We start from the raw sequence: 19407 nt of genomic DNA, 5'->3' as shown, positions 1-19407 counted from the left end.
TTCTAGAAGAAATCCTTAATCAATTTAATAAGTTACCTTCTATTTTAAAAAGTAAACTTTTAGTGGCCTAAGTGCACCCCCCTGGGTCCTTCACAAATGCCTATCTTGTAATTTTATAATATTATTTTTAACTTCATTAAATATTATTACTTGGGTCATAAGCAATTATAGCAAGATATAAATTTATAAAGTGACACATTTTCAATACCAACTCTATCAACTTATTCCATAATAGCACATTCCATCAAATTAAACTGCAAGATTTCCCACATTTGTTTTAAATTCTATATGTATGGCTTATGAATAGCAATTTTGATGAATTCCAGCTGGCTTAAATATGCAGGCAGACCCTTATAAAACAGATTCTTTTCAATTCTTATTGTATTCAATGAGGCCTATTTTAAGTGGGCCACCTGGTAGGATAAAGCGCTAATAATTCTCCATAGGAAAAAAATAGGAAAAACAAATCACCCTGCTAAACTTAAGACTATCTTCCCTAACTACGTTACTCTTACATACCTAATATAAGTGAGAAGTAGTTCTAATCTTCTGGAAAAGTTAAATTAAAATTTTAACAAGCAAGCCACTCTGTGAACTACTAAATTACTCATTTATCTATTACAACAACAGCATTAAAATAGTTTCCACCATGTGTGTGTGTTGCCTGGTTTCACAAATCATACACATTTCAGTCTCCCCCTCCATTCCCCACACCCTCCTGCCTCCATCCAGCTGGAATACATCAAGCGCGCAGAAGCCAAGGCAAATGTTGACCCCACCCTCCTCCATCCATTTTAAGGCACCTTCAAAGCCAGAGCACTGATCTAGTTCGGTTTCACCAACAAAGCCAGCCATCCTGCTATTTAAGACTCCAGTTTGGGGTTTTTATAACTGCACATTAACATGAGAGCTTTGATTTTTGGTCAAAAACGTCAGCTGCACTGAGTTTCATCAGATGGTCGTACCCTTTCTGCAGAAGAATCCTCATTATTAAATCATCATCTTTGCTCTCAGTGTTGCTCTCTTTCCTTATAAAAACAACCTCTCTGAACTGTCCAATAACCAGCCCTGAGGAACGTAATATTTCCTTTCCGAAAGGTCAAAAATGAACCGCCAAGATGGTAGTCCAAGCTCTGTTTTCTCTGACATTTGCACAGCCTCTATCATTTGTGTACTGTCACAGACAGTCATTTCAAAGCACAGAAACACTCTCACCAAGGGCACATGCAGGAGGGGAGTGGGGACTGAAGAGACAGAGGAGCTGCAGGAGGACAAAGAACTTACTTTGTTGTTCCCCTGTGCATGTAGCCGCAAGGAAAAAAAAGAAAAAGAAATATGTTAAACAAATTTATTTTTAAGTCATGAGGTTTTTCATGCTAGATCAAAATCAAAATAAGTACTTCTTCACTGACATCCTATTCATACATACAGCACCCAAAGCTCACGGATGAGTCAAAGATTCTACTTACATTAAGGGAAATCATACATTTATAACACTAGAAAATTATGACAGAGATTTCCCCCTTTCTTTCTACTTGAAATACTTGAAGTACCGGGAACCTGGCCAAAAAGCATTGGTTTGAATTGGTAATAAGTGAGCTGTTAGCATGAAAGGCAAAGTATTTAGTATGTCGGCTTGCCCTTTCCTGACAGCCCCTCCTCCAACATGCCAAGCAGTGGAAAATTTCATCAGCCAATGCATTTTTAAACAAACACTGCATCCTTGGTTTCAAAGAAGGTGGGGGGGAAAAAAAAGAAAAAGAGAAGAGGAAAGGAGTGAGTGATTCTGGGGAGACAGGGCAAGCAGACCACGTTACGACCTCCATCTGTACCATTCCTTTATTTCATAAATTACGAGTTTGGTCTTGGGCTGGCATGGGAAGTGAAAACTGTATAGTGGGGAGGCAGCCAAAATAAACACTGGTCCACATTCAAGAAAATGGGTCTGGAAAGGTTAGTTACAAAAATGTAGTCATTTCTAAAAGGGACGTTCCGGATAGAGACACAGAGAGCAGCCAGCAACAGGCAGCAGGCAAATGGCTGTCTTGTTTCAAACTGGAGCGGCAGGAGTATGATTTATATCAAACAATTTAACCCACATATGGCTTAAAAAAATAAAATGGTGATTCATTACTCCCAGGGCAGCCTGAGTCCTTGCAAGGTCAGATCCTGTGGGGGAGACGTGATGCGATATGGGGAGGGAACAGATCTGAACTCTCCTCACAAGGGGCCCGGAAAGAATGTCTCTCTCCACTGAGATGCAGAGTGGAAGAGAGCTGTGAGTGGAGTCTGTGCCTGTGTGGAGAAGCCGGAGCACAGGGTGTGGAGGAACAGGTTGGGCTGGAGATCTGGCATTTAGTTTTAAGAGAGGATGTGTGTGGGGAAGTAATACATACAAAAATTTTCTGGAGAGCAGTAAGGGAATGATTCCAGGAGAGTGTATTTTCTGGAAAACAATGGCAGCTGGTGACTCTGGGCGGGGGGTGGGGTGGGGGGTGAGTGGGGGGGATATCTAATTCAAGGACCATCAGGGCCATCATATGGAATAAAAACATAAATTTAAAGACACTGAAAAAACAGCATAGAGAAGTTTCCTGACATTGTGAGTGGCCATGATATAACCATTAACATCCCTGGTTTACGTGAGACATAAATAATGGTACCAGAATGAATGAAATCAGGGGAAAAGGAATCTTTTGTAAAGACTATGCCAATGGTTCAATAAGGCAATAAAGATCCCCAGAGAGAATTTTATCAGGAATAGAATACTATCTTAGAAAATAATGGGACCTTGGTTCTCCAAAGAAGTGCAATAGTGCTGAAAATACCTCAAACAGATGGAGATTATTGCATTCCACAGCAGTGCAGCTTTTGATCTACCAAATAAGTTTCAGGAGTTCAACCAAGTATTTTTGCACATTAGGGAATGGCTGGCTTCCTGCTCGGTGGCAGATGGTTCTGTTTGTAGTGGCAACAGTGATGTCACCGAGTAGGGGGCCTTAATCCTTAAATACGAGAAACATACAAGTGAAAGACGTGGTGTGGCTTTGCCATTTCTTATTTCCTTCAATCATTTCCCCAGTTGTCTATTCTGAGAGAGGCATAGCAGTCATGACTGGTGAAATGTAAATTCTCTATAATTCCTCCACTACTCTGTATGGCAGCATTTATATTTAGAAAGTCCCTTCATTGAAAAAAAAAACTAAACTATTGGTCATGGAGCTGCTCTAATTTCTGTGGGAAGCACTGTCAAATAAGCTAAGAATAAAGTTATGTAGAGTGGGACGAATATGGGTGTTTTCTATCTTGTACACAAGACTGCTGAGTAAATACATGGGAGTGGTCATCACCACATTAATAAATACTTATGGGGCTGTGTGTTCATTCCTCTCTTCCCCCTAGAGTGAAACAGACACCGTCTCCCTGATTTGCTTTTTGCCACAGAGAAAAATTCGGTTGTAAAGTCTATCCAAAAAGACTTTCTCATATCCCTGAGACTGCATTAGGGGATGGTTTCAACCTCCAAGGCAGTCCTTAAAAACATGAATTATGACTGGGAGAGTCCTGACTTCAGAGGTACAGTGAAGTTCCAGGGTGCTTCCATTTCTACTGTCTAGATGGTATATGATTTCTTAAGAGATGAAAAATGACAGTTGCTCTGTGACAACCTAGAAGGGTGGGGTGGGGTGAGAGGTGGGAGGAAGGTTCAAGAGGAAGGGTCATATACCTCTAGCTGATTCATGTTGATGTATGGCAGAAACCAACACAATATTGTAAAACAATTGTCCTCCAATTAAAAATTAATAAGTTAAAAAAGAAATCATATATTAGACAGGAGGACCATGTATCTATATAGCTAAAAAAAAAAAAAAAACTCTTGTAAAAAGTTCTGAGGTGTATGTCTTAACAGATACACAAAACTGAATTTGCGCCACATCTGTTTCTAGGCTATGCACAGATTTGCAGCTGCACCTTTCAGATGGCCAGAATCTGAAGGGAGGAAGTTTGTGAACTCTCATTTCCCTGACAGCCTCTATGGCTCACTCCTGACTAAATGATGGAGACTTTGAGGCCAGTCTGTCCACAAGGCAGCATAATCTCAAGGCTCTCCTAAACAGTTTGGTATCCTCAGCCAACAGTTGGAGAGATTCTCCCCAGATTTCACCAATAGTTTGCAAAGAAAAGGGAACTACTAATCTGAGAAGTACAGCTTCATGGACACACTAATGATAGTCAATATCAACATTAAAGTCTACATGGCACCGAGTACTTTCCTCCAGGTGTAGGCACCAAGCTAGATGTGGTGTGCAATAGTATTCATTTAATCCTACAAAATCACTCAGAGGAAGAAATTATTATTTTGAGTTTAAAAAGGAATAAAAAACTAGAGAGTGAAATAAGTTGCCTAAGCCATATGGCACATAAATGGAAGGGTAGGGATTCCAACACAAGTGGATTTGACTTCAAGCCTACCTAACTTCCACGCACAGAAGAATCTGGAATTCCTTCACATTTATATATAAAGTCATATTGTGAGCTGACAAAACTGTGCCAGGAAAATCAGTCATTTGTTATATGACATTCTTTAGGTATTTAATTAAATTCACACATTTCTATTTACACTTAGAGGAAAAATTTATGTACATGGATCATAAAAATAAGTTTTAAAATTACAAAATTGTGACCTGTAGCTATTGATACACACACACACACACACACACACACACACACACTTTTTGATGCTGCTTAATCTTGATGGGGAAATGGTGCAGAACAAGAAAGGGAATAAAGTTTTGGATAGAGAGGTTAGTCGTAATCTTGGCAGAGGAACTCATTTTCAGGGGGACTCATTTTCAGTGCCTACTCCTGTTTTAACTTCCCCCAAATCTTTGAGGGAATATCAAAAACAAAAACAAAAAGCTATTAATCCCTTTAGAAACAACTTCACTTTGAAACTACATAAATTCCTATGTACTTATTTAATTTCATACTTATAAATTTCATACTGAGTATAATTTCAATTTAGTGGCCAAAGGAAATAGAAGTAAAAAATAAAATTCTGTTAAATTCAAATTCAGGTTTAAATATATTTTAAAAATATTCTTGCTGCTCAGAAAGCTCAGGTGATGGTAGTATGCCAGAGTTCTGGGTCAGAGATGTTATGTCTACATTCACAGAGTAAGTCAGTGGCATAGTGGGAAAGTAAACTCAGGACTCATTTCCATTTTAGGGTCACATACCATGATGCTCAGATAAGAAGTCTACATTTAGCTTTAGGTCCAGAAAGTTTAAGAGACTGGAAAGTAATTAGAAAATGAACATGGTAAAATAAAATATATCAATGATTAGAAAACAGAAGGTAATTAGAAAATGTACATGGGAATATAGTTGGGCTGTTGTGCTTTATATAGATACCCACCAGTTTTTTATTCACATTGTACAGTAGCTATTTATTTGCATCTCTCTCTTCCACTAGACTTGGAAGTCCTGTAAAGTAAGAACTGCCTTCTTTTTTTTTATCTTTGAATCTTCCACATAACAGTGGAAGAGTCCACAGAGTCCACATAACAGTGATGGATGAAGGGAAGGAAGGAAGTGGGAGAAGATGGAAGGAAAGGAAAGAAAGAAGAAAAATTTGTAGAAAACCCCAAGAGAAATGACCTAAGAGACAGAAGGAATAGAGTAGCAGAACATTATGAGTGACATAAAAAACATTTCACCATGTGGACATGATGGAAAAAGATATGATGAGGAAACAATTGTTATAAAAAAGTATGCAACCTTAGTTTGGACAAAAAAAATTATTCTAAACATCAGCTCATCCAGATTTGGGTGATGGATATTTATCTAAATGAATCCAAACTTATACAATTTAGAAAAATGACCTATGTAGAATTTTTTCCAATTAGAATAGAGCTGTCTCATGTAAAAAGCAGAATTTTTTTGGTCTTGACTCATATCCATGTATGACACATGAACATTTCATTATTAGGGTAGGGATTGACTGGTTTGCTATTGACTCAATGGTTTAGTGATACAAAAACAGAAACACCAGAAATTCTAAAAATTTACTTAGAGACATCTATTATTAGGTTACTCTGACTTCTTTGTCAAATCTTTCTAAATTAAGAATAACTGTACCTAGAAGTATCATTTTCCCCAAACCTAAGATTGTTCTAAAATGCAATGTTTAGATAAGCATCCTACTTAGATTGCTTTCAGTAGTTAGCTGCCACTGAAACATCTGAAAGTCAAGCAATTGTGTAGTATAACCCGCAGAACTACATGGTGCAGAAGAAATGCAAATATTGTTTATGATGAAAGCTGAGAAAAGCAATGTTCATGGCATACTGCCAAGTTTAATTTCCTGTCATATCTTTGGCATGTGGTAAAAAGCCCCTTTGTCTCGATTTTCCAAGCAATAGTACCAAATGTATTTTAATCAGCAAATAAAAATGATGTGAAAAGAATCAAAACAGTTTGTGTAGGACAATTCTAGATTTGCTTAAAATTGAGCATTCTAATAAAAAATAGCAAATATTTTATTGAGCATCTTCTTTTGTGTAGAGCTATGAATACATAAAAATTCAGGTTTATAAAAACAGTTCACAGAGGGAAGGGTAATTTTGCTTTCCCAAGACAGTATTTCCCTCACGAGAGAAGCACTGCATAATTGTTTTTAATAGCAAACTTGTCTGGTACATTTAAAATAAATTTAGTTGACAAAATCATGACCTAAGAAAACATTTTCATAAACATTACAGTTTCTTGGAAGGAAGACACACACATACACATATACACATTCAGATATTTTATATAACCAAGCACATTTAGAAGACAGAAAATATCATAAAGTATTCACAATCACACCGGGACTGTATTGTAAATATCCACAATGTTTTAACTCTCTTGTACTCACTTACACATGTAATCTACAATGAAAACAATAATCATCATCATAAATAAAAATGGAGTGCTAACTTATGTTTACCCTGTCCAGTGCTTTCCTTACATTATCTCATTTAACCCTGTCAATGATGCTGCAGATGATTCTTGTTATCTCCATTTTAGACACTGGAATCTCGAAAGATAAAAGGGCTACACAGCTTGTAGGTGAGCATCAGAAATTTCAGTTTACACATTTTGATGCTAAAGCCTGTGCTTTAACCCCACATGCTGTGCTGCTTCTCATAACACTCAGGCATAGCAATCTTACAAAAATGTAAATCTTATCATGTCACTAACTGAGTTGCAACCCTCCAATGGCTTACCATCTCACCTAGAATAAAGCACAAATGCTTGCCATTTCCTTCAAGGCCTATATAATCTGGCCACTGACCACTTCTGGAAATCAAGTACCTTCACTTGTCCAGACACACTGTAACTCTTAGGTGCTCTAAGACATTGAGCTGGCTTTGTACTTGCTAGCCCTCTGCCATGAGCACTCTCCATCAGACATTCACATCATTTACTTTCCCACTTCTTTCAGGAGCCTACTCCAATCAAAGGGGCTTTTCCTAATTACTTTTACTAAAATAAAACTCACTTGACCCTCATTCTCACAGTCTGCCCCTTTCATTTTTTACAGAACTTATCATTCTAACAAATAACAGTTTACAGTTACAAAGCTATTCATCCACTCTAATGTCTGTTCCTTGAGGGGCAGGACCTCACTGTTCACTTTAGCATCACTAGTGTCTAGAAAGATAGCTGGCGAAAAGCACACGCTCAGCAGGCTTTTGCAGAATGAATGAATAAAACATTAAGTATATGTGCATTTTTTAATACAGAACATTTGTAACATTAAACATATGTCTGTCAATGGATAGGACAGAGTAATAAGTAACTATTAGAACTAACAACAAAAATCAAAGTGGTACAGAAGATACCTTTGTACCTACATATCACCTGGAAAGGGTCTGGTTTCACCCCATTTGGAGGGCACAGGGTGTGTCATGGGGATTCACTGTTTTAGGTACTAACCAGACAAGTGGAGGTAGAGATGGGGTTAAGAGGTCTACATGGAAACTAAAATAACAGCAAAGAAGAGAATGTTTTGGCACAAATCCTCTATCCTTTACTTCTGGAACTTTGTGAAATTCCAGTGAAACCTCAGGGATATGGTCAGGTCTGAAATCCCCTCCAGATGCTTCAGTTGTCACACAATGTGCTCCCATCTCAGACTTTCCCTTGAGAAGACTTTATACCTATTTGGGGCCGAGAAATAACCCAGCTTGTGCATGGGCAGTCGTATAAACTAATCTACAGCCAATCTAAGCACCACAAAAGTCAAGATGAAGTAAATCCGCCAAAGCTCAGTCTCAGTGCTTAACTTCTAGGGGAAACCTGGATAGTACAATATCTCAGGGGTAGCAAGGAAGCAGTGAGAACCACACATTTGCAGAGTCTGTTTAACGCTGAGTGTACATATGTTGGGTGGGAATTCTGAAGTTTAAATCCAGACTAGTCTGTGTAATATTACATTTTCCAAAGAACACAAATAGAAGATCTGTTTATTAACTTGAATGAGAGAAATGTCTCCAAGACACTTGAAGTATATTAATAAAGATAAGTGGGACTAGCAATATAATATTTTTTGTTCTTTTTTTACTTACAGTGACATTAACCAGAGTTTAATTTTGGATACTGGTACTACAGACATAATGAAAGGAGGTAGCTTTTCATAAAAATTATATTTTAAGGAATATGAAAAAGTGTTATGACTAATAATATATATACTATGACTACATAAAGAATGTTATAAACTGCTTAAATGAATACTATAGAATAGTATACTGTAGAATAACATAAAAAGGAAAATGAAATTTAAATTAAAACAGAGAAACTCTCCCATGCTTTGAGTTTACATACATACATTAGGTTTTATGGCAAAGTTGGGCATTTTCTTTGACAAATATACTGGTAAACTTCTTAAAATAGAAGTCTAATGGATAAAAAGAAATATAAGCAAAGTAAAAAGTTAAAACTATGCCAAATTAATTAAGTCAACTGAGAACTAGTCCTTTAGCATAAAGTATGTTGAATTATGCTTTCTCAAACACGGTTACTAATTTAAAAATAAGAGATCAATCCACTTACTAAAGATTTATCAGGATAAACTCCAGCTCTCAGTAGAGATGCCTTCCAGCTGTCTACATCCTCCTGCGAATCACATGCCAGCTCAAGGAAGCGGTAGTCTTTGTATACATTCCTGGAGTAAAAAAAAAAAAGAAAGAAAGAAAAAAATCAAGCTTTTTAGTTTTGAACCAAAACCAATATGATTTCATATCCCTACAGACAATGATGATACAAATGACAGTCCAAATGGAGGGTTATCTAACAGTCATTGATGAAAAACAAAAAACAATCTATTGCATTTAAAATAATTAACAAGTTCCCACATGTATGTATTATACAATTAAAACACCCTCATAAAAAGAATTGAGAGTCATCTGTACTGCTAAGCAATGAAAAGAGAAGGAACTAGAGATGTTCTCATATGACACACTGAGTGCCAGCTGATGGGGAATTGTTCTGAGGGGAATGGACTTGCCATTGCCGAGTAATTATATAATTTTCAAAGTTAATTTACAAGTCTAAATGGCTCATAAAATTTTAAAATTATGGCAATAATCTCAAAAGATAAAATACTATGGGGATTCAAATCAGAAATGCTCATCAATATTGTGAAAAGGAAAGAACATTAACCAGTATTTAACAGAGTAAATTGCCTATGAAGTTCATGTTTATAACTAGGACAATATTATAATTTTATATGTCCTTTCCTAATAATAAAATAATACACAAGATGTAATACTTGAATAATTTGGAAACTAGATAAAAGTATAAAACTGGATACAATCATCCATTTTCTACTACTGACAGATAAACTTATTTCTTTATATTCTTTTGTTGTATGCATTTTTCATCCAGTTGATGTTCTCTCAATTTTGTGTCCTTTTCACTTACTAGCATACCATGGTCATATACTTATGCTATTACATCTTCATAAATATCAAATTATAATGGTATAATATTCATTAAGATAAATGTATGATAATTTTCTTGACTTTCTCCTAATAGTAGATAAGTAATTTCCTTTATTTGCAATCATAAATAATACTTAACTACATATTTTTATCCATAAGCCTTTGTCTTTCTACCTTATTATTATTATTTTCTGAGGATAGATTTCTATAAATGGAGTTACAGAATCCTTTTTCAAGACAATGATACATAAAGATAATTCTAGCCATCTTTCCAGAGAAGATAATCCAATTTAGACAGATACTAGCAAGGTACAAGATTAACAATCCTTTTCTCTTCTCTCTCCCAAGGTCTTCTCATTCATGCCTAAGAGTCTCAATTTACACCTAATCCAGATGACTTACATATTTACATCCCCTGTCTAGACCTGCCCCAGACTTATACTGCTCATTGACTTCTCCGCTTTAATATCTCAAAGGCACCTTGACGTGAATGACTGAACTGGTGGTTTCCAACTTGATGCTCCCATTTCATGCAACATCAGCGTAATGCCTATAATTTGGAGGCATCTTGGACATCTTCCACATTCTCATTTACCTCCTTACATTTTACTACCTAAAAGTGTACAACCTGTATAGTGACTATCATCTTATTACTCTTTTTCTTCCAATATGAAAGAGGCTATTGAAAGGGGCTATTTCAATAAGCCTCCTCACTGGTCTCCCAGCATCACTTGGACACTTTAAATTTGCTCTCTCCTGGGAATCCTTATTATCTTCTGAAAATGTGAATCAGATATTTTTACTCCTGTTATAAAACACCCCAATACTATTTGCTTTTAGGAAAAGACCACTTGCTATCATAGCCTACAAAGCCCTTCACAGTCCAGCCCACCATGATCTTCCTCTCTAGCTTCTTTTCATACTCTGTTCTCCTTTGATTTTTCTGCCATGCTTACCATTTACCTCCTCAAATATGGCATGCTTACCCCTAAAGTCTTTGAATAAACTGCTATCTGTCTGCAGCTCTCTGTCCTTCCCTCACTACACAGTTAACTCTACTCTTTCTTGGTATCTCAGCTTAACCATGGCTTCTTCAGACATTACTTCCCTGATTCCTCTACAGGAGTCGTTCCTCTTTCATGCATTTTTCGTATTTTCATTTACCTTTCTTTCATAGTATGAATCATAGCTGTGATTTCAGTATTACATGTGGGTTTCTTTTTCTATTAACACCTATCTTTCCAACCAGCCTATAAGCAGTATTAAGTAGTGTACAGAATGTATCATTTTTATGCTCATCATTATATTTGCAGAGGATTCAGAAAGATGGTGGCTTCAGTGTGCTTTGTTTCCTCTCTACTTACAACTCAGGTAAAATACATCCTCTTAAATCAAGAAGACATTAGGACTGGTAGTCTGGTAGAGGGTGTGAGCTAGATAACTGCTGTGGTACTTTCTTGCTCTGGGATGAAAAAAAAGCTTTGGGACCATAGAAGGAGAACTTCAAGACAAGGACTAGCATGTAGCAGCCCCTTAGTAGAGCTGACCCTCAATAATCATAGGACTGCTGAGTGTTCTCAATCCTCTGGCTGTAAGGAAGTATGGAAGGACTGAGTTTTTTCTAATCTAGTGAAGAAGAAAAGCTCTCTCCAGGTGTTTCAAAAGGAAACTGATAAATTGCCCACTTCTGGCCATGAAGACTTCGATGATTGTTCCTTCCCACATTCACCAGTCCACTTAAAGTATCCACCAGTTGGATCTGTGCCACCATGAGCAAAGGAAAATAAAAGGACATGCACTGAGGTCTAACAGCCAGAGGAAACAAAGAATAAAGAAGGCAATCAGAGCAGTCTATAAACAACGGAGAATGGTTGGGGATTATAAAAGAATAATAAGTATTTGAAGAGGTACAAGAAAGTATTAAAAAAGACTTATAGGACTAAGAAAGAAAGACTTTTAAGTTAAGATATTGAGTAGGTAAGTTGAAGGAAAGGATGATGGATCTTGAGAAAAGAATTAGTAGATTTTAAGATTCAGTAGGAGAGTTAACGCCCCAAAAAGATGTCCTTTTCATTATAGGGGACTGGAATGCAAAAGTAGGAAGTCAAGAAACACCTGAAGGAACAGGCAAATTTGGCCTTGGAGTACGGAATGAAGCAGGGCAAAGGCTAATAGAATTTTGCCAAGAGAACACACTGGTCATACCAAACATCCTCTTCCAACAACACAAGAAAAGACTCTATACATGGACATCACCAGATGGTCAACACCGAAATCAGACTGATTATATTCTGTGAAGCCAAAGGTGGAGAAGCTCTATACAGTCAGCAAAAACAAGACCAGGAGCTGACTGTGGCTCAGACCATGAACTCCTTATTGCCAAATTCAGACTTAAATTGAAGAAAGTAGGGAAAACCACTATTCATTCAGGTATGACCTAAATCAAATCCCTTATGATTATACAGTGGAAGTGAGAAGTAGATTTAAGGGCCTAGATCTGATAAGAGTGTCTGATGAATTATGGACGGAGGTTCGTGACATTGTACAGGAGACAGGGATCAAGACCATCCCCATGGAAAAGAAATGCAAAAAAGCAAAATGGCTGTCTGGGGAGGCCTTACAAATAGCTGTGAAAAGAAGAGAAGCAAAAAGCAAAGGAGAAAAGGAAAGATATAAGTATCTGAATGCAGAGTTCCAAAGAATAGCAAGAAGAGATAAGAAAGCCTTCCTCGCGATTAGTGCAAAGAAATAGAGGAAAATAATAGAATGGGAAAGACTAGGGATCTCTTCAAGAAAATTAGAGATACCAAGGGAACATTTCATGCAAAGATGGGCACAATAAAGGACAGAAATGGTATGGACCCAACAGAAGCAGAAGATATTAAGACGAGGTGGCAAGAATACACAGAAGAACTATACAAAAAAGATCTTCACGACCAAGTTAATCATGATAGTGTGATCACTGACCTAGAGCCAGACATCCTGGAATGTGAAGTCAAGTGGGCCTTAGAAAGCATCACTACAAACAAAGCTAGTGGAGGTGATGGAATTCCAGTTGAGCTATTTCAAATCCTGGAAGATGATGCTGTGAAAGTGCTGCAGTCAACATGCCAGAACATCTGGAAAGTTCAGCAGTGGCCACAGGACTGGAAAAGGTCGATTTTCATTCCAATCTCAAAGAAAGGCAATGCCAAAGAATGCTCAAACTACTGCACAATTGCACTCATCTCACATGCTAGTAAAGTAGTGCTCTAAATTTTCCAAGCCAGGCTTCAGCAATATGTGAACCATGAACTTCCAGATGTTCAAGCTGGTTTTAAAAAAGGCAGAGGAACCAGAGATCAAATTGCCAACATCCACTAGATGATCAAAAAAGCATAAGAGTTCCAGAAAAACATCTATTTATGCTTTATTGACTATGCTAAAGCCTTTGACTGTGTGGATCATAATAAACTGTGGAAAATTCTGAGAGATGGGCATACCAGACCACCTGACCTGCCTCTTGAGAAACCTCTTGAGGTCAGGAAGCAACAGTTAGAACTGGACATGGAACAACAGACTGGTTTCAAATAGGAAAAGGAGTATGTTAAGGCTGCATATTGTCACCCTGCTTATTTAACTTCTATGCAGAGTACATCGTGAGAAACGCTGGGCTGGAAGAAGCACAAGCTGGAATCAAGATTGCCGGGAGAAATATCAATAACTTCAGATATGCAGATAACACCACCCTTATGGCAGAAAGTGAAGAGGAACTCAAAAGCCTCTTGATGAAAGTGAAAGAGGAGAGTGAAAAAGTTGGCTTAAAGCCCAACATTCAGAAAACGAAGATCATGGCATCTGATCCCATCACTCCATGGGAAATAGATGGGGAAACAGTGGAAACAGTGTCAGACTTTATTTTTGGGTGCTCCAAAATCACTGCAGATGGTGATTGCAGCCATGAAATTAAAAGTGGCTTACTCCTTAGAAGGAAAGTTATGACTAACCTAGATAGCATATTCAAAAGCAGAGACATCACTTTGCCAACAAAGGTCCATCTAGTCAAGGCTATGGTTTTTCAGTGGTTATGTATGGATGTGAGAGTTGGACTGTGAAGAAACCTGAGAATCGAAGAATTGATGCTTTTAAACTGTGGTGTTGGAGACGACTCTTGAGAGTCCCTTGGACTGCAAGGAGATCCAACCAGTCCATTCTGAAGGAGATCAACCCTGGGATTTCTTTGGAAGGACTGATGCTAAAGCTGAAACTCCAGTACTTTGGCCACCTCATGCGAAGAGTTGACTCATTGGAAAAGACTCTGATGCTGGGAGGGATTGGGGGCAGGAGGAGAAGGGGACGACCGAGGATGAGATGGCTGGATGGCATCACTGAGTCGATGGACGTGAGTTTGAGTAATTCCGGGAGTTGGTGATGGACAGGCAGGCCTGGTGTGCTGCAATTCATGGGGTTGCAAAAAGTCGGACACGACTGAGCGACTGAACTGAACTGAGGAGAGTTAAAAAAATATAAAGAAAGAGAAGTGTGGAGGAAAGAACTAGAGAACTAACCTGTAAATAATAGGAGGTCCAGAAAAAGAAAAGGAAGATAGGAGGAGAAAAATAATTATAAAACAGAAAATATTTTTTAAAAAGGAAATTTAGCTTGATTTTTAGAAAGACTGAAATCTGTACATTGAAAACACTGTTTCAGGTAGGATTGGTGAGAAAAGATATGACACAAGCATGTGCTAAAATAAATCTTGTTTTTTGAGATAAAGAAAAGTCTTCTTAAAGAAACAGCAAGTTGCTTAAAAAGGAAAAAGACTGGCACTGGACTGAGCATTCAAAAGGTAGAAGGCAATGAAATAATATTCAAGTATTCTTAAGGGGACTGCAAACTCAGAGTCCTACATCCAGCCAGGTTAGAACCACATACCCAAACTTGAGAGTTATCTTAAAGCAGCATTAGGATTACAACAACACTCAGTAAACCTGCAGAGAATATTCAAGGTGAAGAAAAACTAAGAGAAGAGAAAACACTGGTGAGCAACAAAACTTGTCATATTCAGAGTCAAACCAAAATAACTAATGATAGATCATCTAAGAACTGCAATATAAAGACTCAATACAAACTCTTAAAGTAGAAGAGTTCTGCAACAGAAATTCAAATAGTCTAAAACTTGAGGGAGAGTGAAAGGAAATAAAGATACGCCCAAGTTCTCCTCTGACGGATGCAGGGGTGAATAGTGGAGAGGCAAAAGATACCAGAGTTCTCATATTGTTGGAAGAAGTGGGTAAGCAGAGAAGTAGGAGAAGAAAGTGTCTTGAGACAGAAATATTTGATAATTTGCCTCATGGAATAATAGGGCTATGTAGTGATGAGTTTAAATATTAATAAAATAAAAAGTACAGTAGAACTCCCCAATTTAAAAAAGTAATACAAGGAAAATTAATAGCTTCTTGATAAAATCAATAGAAAATTAATAAAAGATGCAGCATAATAAGAAAATGTAATGACAGCAATAAAATCAAGTATATTGATTACCAAATTAATAAAAGTAAACTGAATTCTGTCAGCTAAACAGTTAATGTAGGTTGAAAAAATAAAGCCCAATTTTATGTTATTTGCAAAAATAAAGGAACAAGTAAAGAGATATCAGGCAAACAGAAAACAAAGAAAAAAATCTGCATTGAGCAGCAATATTAATATAGGCAAGATAGAATTTAAAAGTACTGAACAGGATAAACAGAAATATTATATAATGATATAAAGTACAATTTATGAAGACTGGAAAACACTCTTAAACCTGTTTGCACCAAGTAACATAGTAGACAATTAAATGAAGCAAATGTTACTTTAAAATGTAAAGGTAAACTTGATATAACTATTGCATATAATTAATTAAAGTATAAATATGGAAAGCTTTTAATATGTATTTTTCAAATTAAACATAGTGGACAAAACATAAGTAAATGCACAAAAGAAATAAATAATACAACTGATGAATAAAATTTAATAGATTCCTTTATCACTTAAGTAGAAGATAAAGACTGTTTCATCATCAACAAATGATTTACAAAAGTCTGTCATATACTTGGATTTGTACATATATGCAATATCAGTTTTAAGAAATTAAAAAAAATAGAAATTTTATGAGTCATATTTTTTTGGTCATAAAGCAAAAAAAAGAAAAAGAAAAAATGAATTTCTAAAAAAAAAGAGTCAAAAAGAAAAAAAAAGCACATTCTTAGATAATCCTTGTATTACAGAAGAAACAAAAACAAAATTATAAATTATTTAGAAAGCAATTAAAAAATATAGATACATCATACTCAACCAATGAAGTACAACAAAGGCTGTGCTTTGGAAAATTTATGGCTTTAAATATGCTCATCATTTAGAGAAAAAAGAAAAAATGTTAATATTCATCTATAGAAAGAAAGGAAATTAACACAGATTAAAGCCAAAACTAATAAAATAGAAAATATTAAGAAAACATAAAGGATAAAAACATCCACGAGTATTTTCATTTTAGTAATAGATAATAAATTTAGGGTCTTAACTAGGGGAGAAAACAAAAGTAATACAAGATCAAAAATGAGAAAGAATAGAGTACATACCCACAAATACATAGGAGATTGAGGAAATTAGAATCAAATACTTTATGTGATCTTATGTCAAAACTAAGAACTTAGAGATATATAAACCAACAAAATTAAACCAAGAAGAGTTGGAAAATCCAAGTGGTTTTTACAAAACACCACTAGAATTAATAAGATTCTTGCTTAAAAGACTAATAATGACTGCAGGACAAATTACAAAAATCAATGACTTTTTTCAATACTCCCAATAACTTTGAAATGGAAAAAATATTCCATTCATATTAGGAGAAAGCCTATCAAACACACAAAAATAAATTTTCTTAAATTAAAACAAATATTAGATCTTCATAAATGGAAGGCATTTTGGATGGGGTTAATTTGATTATACTATAACCCTAGTTCTTACTAAGTGATTAGTGCTTGTGAGTATTCAATGAATACTTATTGAATAATGACTACACTCACACCCTTAAAAATATTGACTATCATCTTTAGAATACCTCTGCAAATAATTTTATAATTGAAAAGTTATTCTCCGTCAAAGTTCTAATACTTTTGCTAATGGCTCAGATGGTAAAGAATCTGCCTGCAATGCAGGAGACCCAGGTTCAGTCCCTGGGTGGGGAAGATCCCCTGGAGATGGGAATAGCTACCCACTCCAGTATTCTTGCCTGGAGAATCCCATTGACAGAGGAGCCTGGCAGGTTACAGTCCATGGGGTCACAAAGAGCCAGACAAGATTGAGTGATGAAGCATGTCAAGGAGGTTGAGCATTTTATATACTTTTGGAAATGCTGGTTCTTTGTTCTGATTTCATTATATGCTTTTTGTACATTACTGTAATATTTCTCTTTTTTTAACTTGCATTTGCCTGAAGTATCTTTGTCTCTTTTATATTTTTGCTTTTATCTATTTACTTTAGTTTTTAAAAGAAATATCTGTTATAAATGCTAACCTTAGAGTAGGCTTTTATTTTTCATCCCAGTTTGAAAATCACCTTCTACAATCAGGAAAATTTTAATCATGTTTATTTCTCGTCTTTGTTGTTTCCTATTTTTTTTTTTTTTAGTGGTTTTCACTTCTACAGGTATATGACTATCTTTAAAAGTTTTTCAAATCATTCTTGAATTCATTTTTGAGAAGGCAATGGCAACCCATTCCAGTACTCTTGCCTGAAAAATCCCATGGATGGAGGGGCCTGGCGGGCTGCAGTCCATGGGGTCGCTAGGAGTCGGACACGACTGAGCGACTTCACTTTTACTTTTCACTTTCATGCATTGGAGAAGGATATGGCAACCCACTCCAGTGTTCTTGCCTGGAGAATCCCAAGGACGGGGGAGCCTGGTGGGCTGCCGTCTATGGGTCGCACAGAGTTGGACACGACTGAAGCGACTTAGCAGCAGCAGCAGGAATAAAATCATAATTCTTGGTTTCTTAAGGGATTTAGAAGCTTTTACTTTCCATAGCATCTCATGACATTTGCAAATCTGTCTAGAGATACAAACCTAGAAATTATTTCTGAATTTTGTTTTCACATCTTTGAGGCTCCTTTTCTCTTTCTTTCCTTTTGTATTCAATTTTGTTACACTTAAGCAATTATTTAGATGGAATTCTGCACATTCAACTTTAATAAATATATCATCAGGCATTTTCCACCTGGACTTCTCTATTTGTAAATTCTCACTTGGGTTCATTTTATAAGTTGGCTCAAAATAGAGTTGGACATCTGAATTTTTGGTTGGGGCAGTCTCCACATTTCTCACATTGATTCAGTAAGTAAGTGAAGAAATTTCTTTCTTTCTTTTTTACTATGTAGTCCAATTTTCCTTAATCAGGCTAAAGCATGCACTAGTCACTCAAAGGATTTCAATCTAGTTCACTCCATGAGTCTTGCAAATAGTTGATTGATGTTTGCACTCTTGAGTGCTTTTGACTTTCCAACTCTGGTGTGTATGACTTTTTTCGGATAGAGTGATGGATGGAGAAGGGTAAAAGAGAAACTTCTAAGTTTTTACCTTCTTAAAGAGAAATCATCTCCTTTAATATCCATAGCAACTCCACAAAATTGATCATAAAGCTGTTTTACAGTTAAGCAAAATGAGATTGAGAGAGATTAGGTGACTTTCCCCAAATCACATAACTAAGAGATGGCACCACCTGGGCCTACCACATTCTTTGGCATACAGCCTTTGTAAAACAAATATTAGTCCAATGAATGAACAAATGTATCAATTAATAAATGAACTATGGAATGGGCATATTTTTAAAACCATTTTTTTCATTTTTGACTGGATTCTTAACTTTCTACAGAAAACCTAAAATTTAAAAAGTTTGAAGAGGCAAACTGCAATAAGTAGAATGAAAAACTTAATTAAATTGGGATATATTTAAAGGAAATATATCTTCCAAGTATGACAGTTTACTGTTGGAAAATCTGAAAGGTCATATCTTTGCTACAGAGCAGAAAGGGTAATGGATTATTTTGGTGGAATCAAAATTCATCAGCTTTTAATTTTCTAATTATTTCTATACAATAGCTTTTAGTTACCACTTAGGTTTCTATCTGAGGCATTTCCACTGCATAGTATGAGTTACTTTAAGATGTAAAGGTATGGGGAAGGCAAAGTTGGACAAGTGCCATGGGAGTGCTTGACCAGCTGAAGAGCAGGAAAAGTAGAGACTTTCCACACTCTCTAAGCAGATCTGAAGAATTCAGCCTTGGCCCATTCTTACTGACCTTTCTCCGGAGTATTTTCTTTCAGGGGCTCTTCACATGGAAAATTTTAATTTTTTTTTCCTTCTAAGGATAGCCAAATTCTTGAGAGGGAAAATAATTA

General features: G+C 36.3%; 1 protein-coding gene across 12 annotated transcripts in view; it reads right to left on the bottom strand.

Annotated features, from left to right (window-relative positions):
• The window catches only part of DNM3 (dynamin 3), a 643632-nt gene that overhangs the window by 112307 nt on the left and 511918 nt on the right, over nt 1-19407 (bottom strand). For 8 of the 12 annotated variants that reach the window (XM_061382633.1, XM_061382635.1, XM_061382630.1 and 5 more), the window contains one exon: nt 9086-9211. In XM_061382633.1, coding sequence (XP_061238617.1) covers nt 9086-9211 — 126 coding nt within the window. The remainder of the gene's footprint in view (nt 1-9085; nt 9212-19407) is intronic. The other 4 variants (XM_061382632.1, XM_061382627.1, XM_061382631.1 and 1 more) reach the window with 1 other exon arrangement.

This window comes from Bos javanicus, chromosome 16 (genome assembly GCF_032452875.1).
Source record: "Bos javanicus breed banteng chromosome 16, ARS-OSU_banteng_1.0, whole genome shotgun sequence".
In the NCBI taxonomy this organism is placed as follows: domain Eukaryota; kingdom Metazoa; phylum Chordata; class Mammalia; order Artiodactyla; family Bovidae; genus Bos; species Bos javanicus.
Note: the sequence above shows the minus strand (reverse complement) of the source record. Positions and strands in the feature narration are given on the sequence as shown.